The 10,763-nt window shown below is 35.9% G+C and overlaps 1 protein-coding gene across 10 annotated transcripts in view; it reads left to right on the forward strand.

Annotated features, from left to right (window-relative positions):
- Positions 1-10,763, forward strand: part of SLX4IP (SLX4 interacting protein) — a 240,625-nt gene that overhangs the window by 168,005 nt on the left and 61,857 nt on the right. For all 10 annotated transcript variants that reach the window (XR_011165949.1, XR_011165950.1, XM_069075413.1 and 7 more), the window contains exon 5: positions 8,038-8,115. Coding sequence is in view for 8 of the 10 variants with exons in the window: in XM_069075413.1 (XP_068931514.1) it covers positions 8,038-8,115 (78 nt within the window). In the remaining 2 variants the exon portion in view is untranslated. The remainder of the gene's footprint in view (positions 1-8,037; positions 8,116-10,763) is intronic.

Genomic DNA, 10,763 nt, shown 5'->3' on the forward strand with positions numbered 1-10,763 from the left:
TCTAGACTATTGCAGTGAATTCTAACTGGACGCCCTACCCCATTTTTCTCCCTACTATAATCCATCTTCTTCCATGCAGATACAAACACACTTTTCCTAAAGTATATGTCTGACCATGCCTCTTTTAACCCCCAGTGGTTCCTCATTACCTCTAGTTCACATACAAACTCTTCTGTGTGGCATTTAAAGTATTTCACATGCTGAACCCTTCTATCAAGCTTTAATCACAATTTTCCCCTGCATATACTTTATGGTCTAGCCATACGGGCCAACTTCTTGTTCTTCATACGTGATGCTTCATCTCTGGTCTCTGCTTTTTGATCTTGCTTTCCTCTGTGCCTGGAATGCTTTCCCTAATAACTTCTGCCTTATATAACCCCTAGCTTCCTTTCAGACTTAATTCAAGTGCCAGCTTCTGCAGGGGCCCCTTCTGGTCGTGCCCCTTAATTCCACCACTACTAGTGTTTTCTCTTCCAAGATACTTTCCACCTACTTGTTTTTATCTTAGATGTATCAATCTATGTATATGTTATCTCTCATATTGGAATGTAAATCACTTGAGAATAGAGACTATTTTTGCTTTTTCTTTGTGAATCCCCTTAGCAAAATGACTGGCATATAATAAGAGATAAATAAATGCTCATTGACTGATTTCCACAGCCACAGCTGCCACTAAATTCTTCTTAATCCAGCAATACTTCTATAGTGAAGTCCACACGAATGCCTTCCAGATTCTACAAACAAGTCATTAAGTCAACTCATCCAAAGTGCATCACATTCTTACTCTGTCTTCTTACTTCAAGTTAGGAACTTTAGGATTTTCAGCATTTTCTTCTAGGCTGTCCTAAATTGAAATTTCCCTTTGAGCACTTATCTGAAAACAATTGTGAAAGGAGTTTCTATTCATAAAGAATTACAACTTTATTTTTTTCTAAATGAAATCTCTCTAAGCTCACTAAATGTACTTATACATCAAGTCTACTGGAATTTATTTTGGTGTAGGGATAGAGAGTGGGCATGTGATTTCACATTTTGGCATATTGAATGTAATTGTGTAGGAAAGCTTTTTGAAAATTTACTGTCTCTTCAGAAATGTCAAAATCATTTTGTCTGATTATTCCTTTCTTCACCCATTAAATAACATAAGACATAGCCACAAAAAAACACCATATCCTAGCAGTTTCAGAGTAGAAAATAAAATACCATGAATTGGGCTTGAAAACAAACAAATGCATTAAATAGGCATAAAATCAAGTGTCTCTGCGCATCAAAATTGTAGACCATTATTATTAGGATTAGTCTTGACTGCCAAAGAAGACAATTTGGTATTCTTTTAACACATCTAAAATAACTTAATCTGCTTTTAATGAACTTGCATTTGCTAAAAATATAAGCATCCATAACTCAAACTTAATTTTTTTAAATTGTGTTTATTATTTAGTCTGAAAATCATCTGTTTTCTAGCCATTGTGTGTTTTCATTAGCATAAATCTGCCCTTTCATTCAACAATAGTTTAAATTTTAAAAATAATTTCTTGATGGGCAGCTCCAGATCTATGATTTTATTAGTACATTAACTCATGGTGTAAAAACTCTGTCAGCAAGTACAGATCAGCAATTCATCAATCACTTATAGTCTCAGAGTTGCCTGAGGCACTAAGCGATTAAGACTTGGCATTGGTCAAATATCTAGGCTCCATAAGAAGCAAGGCTTCAATCCAGGTATTTCTGACCTCAAAGAGGATCCTCTATCCTCCACACTGCACAGCTCCTCACTAAAACTTTCATATTATTTGAAGATGACAAGCAAGAAAAATCATATTTAGGAAAATTGATTTATAAAAATTGTCCTTTTGATTAAGAGACCATCTCAAATAGAGACATGTTTTGGGCAAACAGTTGGCCTCCTTGAGCTTGCCTTGTGGCTTTGTAGAAGACTTTGCTGGATTCAGCAAGGGAGTCATGCAGGTGCCAGAACTTGCTGGGAAGCAAACACCTGCCAGGCTACTCCAGATAACTTCGTCAGTCAGAGGCATTTTCCCAGGCTCCCAGATGAATGGTCTCTAATAGCCGTGGGAGAGGGCTTTCTCCTGTTATGCACTGTACCACAGACTCTACTTGGCAGCTTTGTGGAAGCTCAAGTCAACTTGGCTGTGAGTCCACTGGAAAACAAGTGATGCTGGATAGTTTTACAGTAAAAACCCAGTGTCTGATATTTCCTCTCAGTATCCTGGGACCATGAAATATAACAACCGGGGCAAATTACCACTCCCTTAAAATGCATTACTCACTGGAGCACATTACTGCTTAAAAGTAAACTACAGTCTCTCTAAGCTTGAATGGAATTTGTTCAAGTCCCATTTAGAGTTTTAGCTTCTCTGTTAATGAATTTTTGAACCACCAATAAAAACATAATTTTCATCAGAATATGAAATTTCTAAAAAGCTAACAAACTTATTACTATATTTATTAATTGTTTGCTTTTGCATACCAGTTATAAACATAATTTTCCTCCCTTTTCTTAGACGTTAAATGTTCCTTTCTGAACAATTTATTAAACTAGGTAAGATTTTACTTAGTGATCAGCCTTCATTTGTATTGTAGTAATTGAAAAATGATGAGTAGAAAGGTAGAGGGAATGAAGAGTTAATTTAGGGTGTCCCCTAAGTTTTGGGTTTGTTTTTTTTTTGCTTTTTGGAGGGCAATTGGGGTTAATTGACTTGCCCAAGGTCACACGGCTACTTTTTGTGTTGTGTCTGAGGCTGGATTTGAACTCTGGTGTCCCCTAAGTTTTAGTGCAGTGCTAAGATGTTAAAGGTTAGATGATGTAGAGATTAGAGCTATACTAAGATTTTGGGGATACCCTATAGCAGGGGAAAGAGTTAATCTGTGATAGTTAATGATGCTTATAAAAGAAATAATGTGTTCTAACCAGTACTGGAAAATCTCATTATTTAGAGAATCCATGGTTGTACCAGAATCACCTTCTAAAATAAAATATTCATAATAAGACTTATTTGAGTACTGCTTTATGGATCACAGATTTAGATCGAGAAGAGAAGATTTTAGAGATCATCTAATCCAGACCCTTAATTTTACGTATGAGGATAGCAAAGCCCAAATCAGTGAAGTCCAAGACCCCTGTGGTGGTACTGTATGTAACAGAGCTAGGTATGAACCCAGGGCCTCCACAATCAGCTTTCTACTCAACACCACATCTGCAAAGCAATTGCATCAGAACTACCCAGTGAGGTAAGGTATATAGTACACAGGTGTTATTATCTCCATTTTACAGATGAGAAAATAGCCTCAGAAAGGTTGTAACTTGCATAAAATTACTTTGATACTTTAATGGATCTATGATCTCATCAATGTGATTATTGCCTCCTTTTATGCAAATTACAAGCCCATCTATGCCATCTCATTCTCCATGACTCTTGTCTGTATTTTTTCCCATTTTTTTTTTCTCCAGCTAGCTGAAGATCTTCTTTAAAGTGGTTTTTGCTTTTTGTGGGCACCAGTGTAGCACTTGAGTTTAACATTTCAATCATGCATTTCCTTGTTGCTAAAACATTTTCAACCCAGATCCTTAATTCAGCAGCCAAGAATAGGACTTTGCAGAGCCAAGGAAAGATAGGAGACAGGGCCTTGCTATCTCTACATCTACCTGGAAAACAGCAAAGCATAGCTTTAGCATAGGTAAACAATATGACTTCTTTGCTCTTGGTTTTTAGGAAAGATAAGGTTAGAACTCTTTCTTTATCATTGGTAATTAGTAGATGAACCATGATTCTTTGTAAGGTTTTTAAGTAGTTACTTGATTGCATACATGCTCATGAGAAATGATATGCATACCTACATTTTAACTCTCTTTAAAGATTTACCATTATGCTTCTGCAAACGAATGGTAGCATTTGATGGCCAAGTATAAATATTTTATATATTAAATTTATATTGTGCTTATACCTGGTATTAATCAAAGACTGAAATACACGAATCAAAAGAAGCCATTTTAAGAATTAAATCCTTTAGCATCTCTACTAAATAATGCTATCTTTGTAGAATGTAAACTCCTTAAGGGCAGGAACTATTTCCTTTTTGTCTTTATTTCCAATACCTGTCTTAGTCACTGTAGTATAATAGGATTTTAGTGAACAATTGTTGAGTTGAATTGCATTGTAGTCCGTAATATTGGGTCATATTTTAGGTATTATAGTAAGGTCTTTTATGGTCTCAATTTTATTAAATATATTCCTATATTTAAAGAAGAAAACTAAAGAAATTGCCAATAGTTTTTTTTTCACTTTGACAATCACAATCTTTCTAAAATATTTTCAGTGAAATCAACATTAAAAATTTTCTCTCTTAAAAAAATTGTTGATGTAATATATAATCCATTTTGTTGATAATGAATGAAAGAGATGCCAGTTGAAACTATTAAAAGATTATTTGCAGATTTAGTGAAGTGAGAAAAAATTTCCTAAAACACACATCTATGGGGCAGCTAGATGGCTCAGTGAATAGAGCACTAGCCCTGGAATCAGGAGTATCTGAGTTCAAATGCAGCCTGAGACACTTGACACTTACTAGCTATGTGACCTTGGGCAAATTATTTAACCCCAATTGCCTTACTTTCCCCTTCCCCCCAAAACACACACACACACAACTCACACACACATGCACACACATACATCTACAATACTACCAAGTAGATTTCATTCAGGTCATGTGGTTACCTTCTGACAAAAAGGTCAAAGAAAATGTGCAAATCTTTTGCATTTATAGTTTCGGTGAGAAATCATGTTGAATTACTACCTTTTACTGATATGTGCTGAATATTTATACTCTCATAGTAAAACTCCAGTTTATGCCTACCAAACCAGAGAGGTAAAACAGATTTCATAGAATTTAAATGCTATTTTCCACTTACATAGTAAATTACAGATTTCCAGGATTAAAATACAAAAAAAAATATTTTTTTTTCATTTGTCCCTTTACTGGAAGTAAAATGGAAGATTTTCATCAATTGGGGTAAATTGAAATGAATAATTTTGATAGCATCTCAAAAGTATGATATGTATTAACATATCATATGAGTTTTAATTGCACAGAGCATTTAATGCACCAAACCCAGAGGTTGGGTCACCTAGAAAAGTACTGCATATTTCATGTTTTTTCTGTATCATGGGGAAAACCATTATAAACCCTTGCTATTGCAAATCAGTTTTGACCCAGTGATTTTGTTAGTTCGTAGCCAACTGATTTATGTCTTACAACATATGCCAAAGCAACAAGACAAATAAACAAATATAAAATATTTCTATTCTTAAAATTACTTCATAAACAAAGTATCTTCTTTACAGAAATCCAAGCAGTGCAAAAGATTAGCACATTTTCTTTGACCTTTTCGTCAGAAGGAAACCACATGACCTGAATGAGATCTATTCTTCTAGTACTATAGATATGTGTTTTAGGAAGTTTTGTATCATTTCACTAAATCTGTAAATAATCTTTTAATAGTTGCAATTGGGATCTTTTTTCCTGCATCATCAACAAAAGGGATTATATGTTACATCAACAATTTTTTAGGAAAGAAAGTTTTAATGTTTGCTTTCACTGAAAATATTTTAGAATGATTGTGATTGTCAAAGTGAAAAAAAACTTCTGGTAATTTTCTTCAGTTTTCTTCTTTAAATATAGTAAGATGTTTAATAAAATTGAGATCATAAAGTATATTTAAAGACAAATGAGTCCTTAGGGCTTGTGAAGTATAACACCCTTATTTTATAGATGAGGAAACTAGTAAGTGTACATTGGTGAGGTAACTGCTCAGGACCTCAAACTAGGTAATGGCATAACTGATACTAGAACATAGCTCTCCTGACACACAGTATGGTGCTCTTTCCTATATACATCCCTTCTGAAGCATTTCTCACTTAAAAGTCTATATTAACTTTTCACATTATAACAAGTCTCTGAAGTAAATCCAGTGCTACAGACCCTCTGTGTCTGCCTGATCTCAGCAGTAGGAATGGAGAAAGAACCATTGGTAAGATCAGTAACTCCAAACCACTCACATAGTGCCTGGATTCTCTGATCTACCATTTGACATGATCAGGAGGGACTACACCAATCAGCACAATTACTTTATTTTAACTTCCAGTATTCCACTTTTAGTCACTGGGTGTCATCCATCTTCTTCTGGCCACGTAGGTTATTATTATAAGGGGAATTTCTATAACCAATTACTCTATCCTTCTTCTTTTTCCTTACTAAAGAGGAGATATCTTTCACTTCCATCATGGAACCAGACTTTTTTTTATATTAGTGATGTAGAATGGTTCAGATAACTCCAAGGGCTTCCATTTAGTTGTACCCATAGTAACTTGCATAGAAAATACTAAAAGCAATTCCTAAGAATTCATAATATCCATATTCACAGTTCAGTTGCTGTGATCAGCCACCAGGGCTGAGACCTAAACAGATAATATTTCACCTACCTCTATCTAAGCAAGAGCACTCTTTCCCAAAACACCCAGTAGAATTTAGGGTGCTCCTTTGTTGCCTTTGGGGACTCTTCTGTATTGGGCTGAACAGGATAGTTAAATAAATCAATCACAGTATCCATAAGAACTCATGATAACTTTAAAGTAGTTGTAATAATATTAAATTCTGATCATAATAAGAGGTGAAAACAGAGTTCCAACTAAAGATGATCCTTTTTTTTCTTTTGTAAACAAGGAAATAAAATTTCAGGAAAATTATACTTATTGATGAAAATAAACTTTTAAGATGAACTGGTTGTAAAGAAAAAAAAAAGAATGTTACATGTTAAAGTTCCAGAATCCAGTATTTAAATTTGCAACAGCATTTGAGATTCTGAAATACTGATGTCATCATGATCAAATCACACTTGAATATTTCCATTAATGATAAAAAATGTTAAGGTTTTGCATATTACTGTACCCTGGGTCCGATTCATGCCTGCAGCTGGCCCATGAGTCATTGAAAGAAGACTGATTCTCAGCATTCCATCCTATAATAATCTTTATATCAATGTCCATTAGCTTTCTAAACCCAGGTAACTGGTACACAGCCTCTGGTCCTGCAACTCTTGCCCAGGGAGGACTTTTTCTTTAACCATCCTCCAAATATGGACACAAAACCTGTGTGTAACAAGCCAACAGCTAGGGGGATAGAGGGCTTGTCAAATAGAGTGGGAATTTTTAGGGCTATCTTAGATTTTCAATGGAACAGAAGCACCCTTATTAGCCCAGTTGTGGCCCTCTCAATATAATTTTACTAACACCTTCTTAGATTGACAATCAGTGAACCAGTGTTTTAAAAACCAAACACAAAGTTCTCTATGGGAGAGAATATCATCCCACTCTGCCCACCTAGGATGGCAGTGGCCATTATACTACCTTCCATCATCCCCAGAGTTCCTATTTGTTTGGAAACCTGCTACAGCTCCCCCAATCTCCAAATCAAACTTAGCTAGTTGATTCACCGAGGTGTATATAGGATTCTGGGACTGAAAATTTTATGTTTTTTTTTTTCTCACTTATTTTCTAGTTGATGATGAGTTTTCTGAATTTGGGGACTTTTTATCTGAATCTGTTTGTATAGTGGAAGAAGAGTTGTCCCTATGCCTCATCTCTCTTGGACATCTTCTAACAGATTATCTTGAAGCTTTATTTTTTATTGGAAAGTATACCTGGTATCTGACAGGAAAGTGACAGACTGTTCTATTTGTAAGCAAACAGAAGTTCTATATTTGAAGCAGACAACCTGCCATAAGGACTATGTTTCTAAACAATGTTTAATGCCTAACCTAAGCAGCAGACAATTTAATTCATTATTTTGCTTCTGAAGTGTAGGCCCCAGAAGTATTCTTTCAGCTTTACTTGTTTGTCATTTTGTAAATGAGGTAACTAGGTCAATTATAGAACTATCCCAAGAAACTGAGTCTGAAATGAATGTCTGTTCTGAAATAATGTTTTCAAGCCTGAAGATTATTTTTTCATTGTCTTATAGGATATGGGCTTCATATAACAGCCTATTTTGTAAAAAGAGGGATTCGCCTTCGTTGCATTGTGGGAAAGCCAAATTGTGGTAAGTACCATGCTCTTTGAGTTCTATACCTTTTTGTACAATCACATTTCTCCAGAAAAGAAATAAGGATCAAGGAATTAGCAGTGTTATTGCTATGGTAACCTGCATGTAGTGTAAGCATTTCTTAGAAAAAAAATTTTAAAATGTTTTCACATATTTATATAGATATATATCTATATACATATATGCAGATTTCCTTATATTTACTATCAAATTGGACATAATCAGCTGAGCCAAACCAAATTTTACTTTTCTGATGAGTCTCAGCACTTTCTTAAGTCTACACAGTGAATCAAAAAGAGATTGCACCATGAATCACTTCATCATTGTTTAAGTACATTGTAACATCAAAAATATAGTACAAGTGTGTACATGAAAAAGATTTTTCTCAATCTAATGCCATAAAATCCCTAAACAGGTGATGTAACTGGGCCAGATTTTTTTTCTTCTATTTTTCTCAAGCCAAAGTGTTCCAAGGGGAAGTGACTTTTAAAATGTCCAGGCATTAACAATAAAGTCAAATAACAGTAATTATCTTCTGAACTGGTCTTTTTTCAAAGAAAAGAAAGTTAACTCCATTTGGCCAATTTAAAAATATGGTGGGTTTTTTTTTTAATTTACATCTTATGAAAATATTTTTAATCTTTGAAAAGGAAATAAGAGGTCATTTTCAGCTTACAGATCAGGAAAAGTTTCATTGGAGGTATGATACCTAGGGTTGCCCTTGAAGAAATGAGAGCATTTCTGCATATGCTGAAGCCCATTGTACAAGTGGAGGAGCCACATGATCAGAAGTACACAAATTGGAGATCACAAGAGTGAAAAAAGGAGATCTAGATTAGTCTAATTTAATTAAAATATAGAATATGTGAGAAGAGGAATCTTAGAATTTCATAATTGGAAGGGACTTCAGGGGCCGTCTAGTCCAAACTATATCTGAAGAGAATTCTTCCTACAGTATCCTCCTAATTGGTTTCCAACCCTTTTCTCCAAGATCTCCAGTCAGCAGGACCACACAATCTCCCGAAGTATCCTAGGTCACTTTTTCTGTAGTTCTAAATTTAAGAACTTTTCTTTCCTTATGCCAACTGCAACACAGTCCAAACAAATAATTACAAAGGAGGACAAGTGTAAAGCATATCATCAAATACATGTATCAATACAAAAGATGGCCTGGTCATAAGCCCTGAGTACCAATGGAAAAGCAATATATGGGTGTACTGCAGTGAATTTCTGGGAAGACACAGACAAGAACACACAGGTTGTGCAAGATCACATGGGCTGTAGTCTGCATTGCTGGAGAAGACATCCCCTTGGGATGGACCATGAGGTCCATATCTAGAGAAGAAATGGCAAGAGTAGTCAGTGGGAAGAGTACCTAGGCATCGTCAGGACACTGAGGGCAGTACCAGGAGCTCTGCAGCTCAGAAACGCCCAATAGGTGGAAGGGTCAGTGATGACTGATGGCAGAAAGAAAGAAGGCACAACTGTCTTATCTCTCATGTTGCCTCTGTTTTCTCTGTCCAGAGAATGACTGTGGTGGATTGGAAATAACAGAATGAAAAAAAAATGGCAAATGAATGATGAAAAAAATATATTCAGTGCTCATTATGAGTGAGAGGCGGCTCTGGAGCCAGGAAGACCTGCATTTAAATCTTAGCTCTAGCACATTCTGGTTTTGTGAGCGCTCCAGGCACTTGAAGACTCTTAAGTTACAGAGAAAGTGCTGACCTGAATTGGTAGGAGGAATTTACTCATCTGGGACTTCTCTGTATCCAGTAAACTCATAAGAGATACAAGTACAAAAGTGAGACAGCCCACAAACTCACAATTTACATTCGAATGCAGGAAGACAACACACATATGGAAGTGATTGCCAGGGAAGGGAATGGCTGGGGAGTCCCTGGAATTGTGATCCATGGGGCAGTCAATTGACACTTTTTTGTAGGAATAGTAGTATGATAGTATTGATTTGAACAAGAGGTAGGGTGTGAGGGGATTGTGTGGAGGAAGCAATGGCAAAATGTCTGAGTATATAGGGCTGGATGTGACCTAGGGTCTGGTCTGACCTTAGGTTGCAGAAGACCACTTTTGGCAAAGGGTTGTCTCCCTCTGGCCTCACTCCTCACCATTTTTATTGCCCTCTGGTTATAAATGTAAGGGTGTGGATCCTCAAAGTACTCCCAAATTTTAACTGCTATCCTACTCAAATCTGTTTTTTTGATATGCCTAGCCCTAGAGGTATGTCTGATTCTTTCAGTTCCCAATACATTTCCTTGTCTGGTTTCTTCCCTGGAGCTGCAAAGCACTTCACTATTGTACCTAATTTATACCTTTGATTAGTTGGTTGATTCCATAGAGCTTTCTGGGAACTACTCACACCTAGTTTACACATTTAATTGACTGATTGAATCTGTAACTCAAAGAGGTGGTCTTGCCCAGTAAAGGACTACAAGCATAGAGCATCTAGTTATTTGCATGAATTGAGGTGGGCTTTTGGCAGGCGGGGGGGGGGGTGTTTTTTTGATATGCCTGACATCGGACAATAAAAAAGGACCCACAACGACATTAAACAAAAGTTTTATAAAATCTATCCACCAGACCCCGTGCGAAAAATATCTGATGAATTTAAAACTAAGCTCCCCCTC

This window comes from Petaurus breviceps, unplaced genomic scaffold, assembly GCF_028583685.1.
Source record: "Petaurus breviceps papuanus isolate PSGF00001 unplaced genomic scaffold, PetGlider_PUasm1.0 90919, whole genome shotgun sequence".
NCBI classification, from domain to species: Eukaryota; Metazoa; Chordata; class Mammalia; order Diprotodontia; family Petauridae; genus Petaurus; species Petaurus breviceps.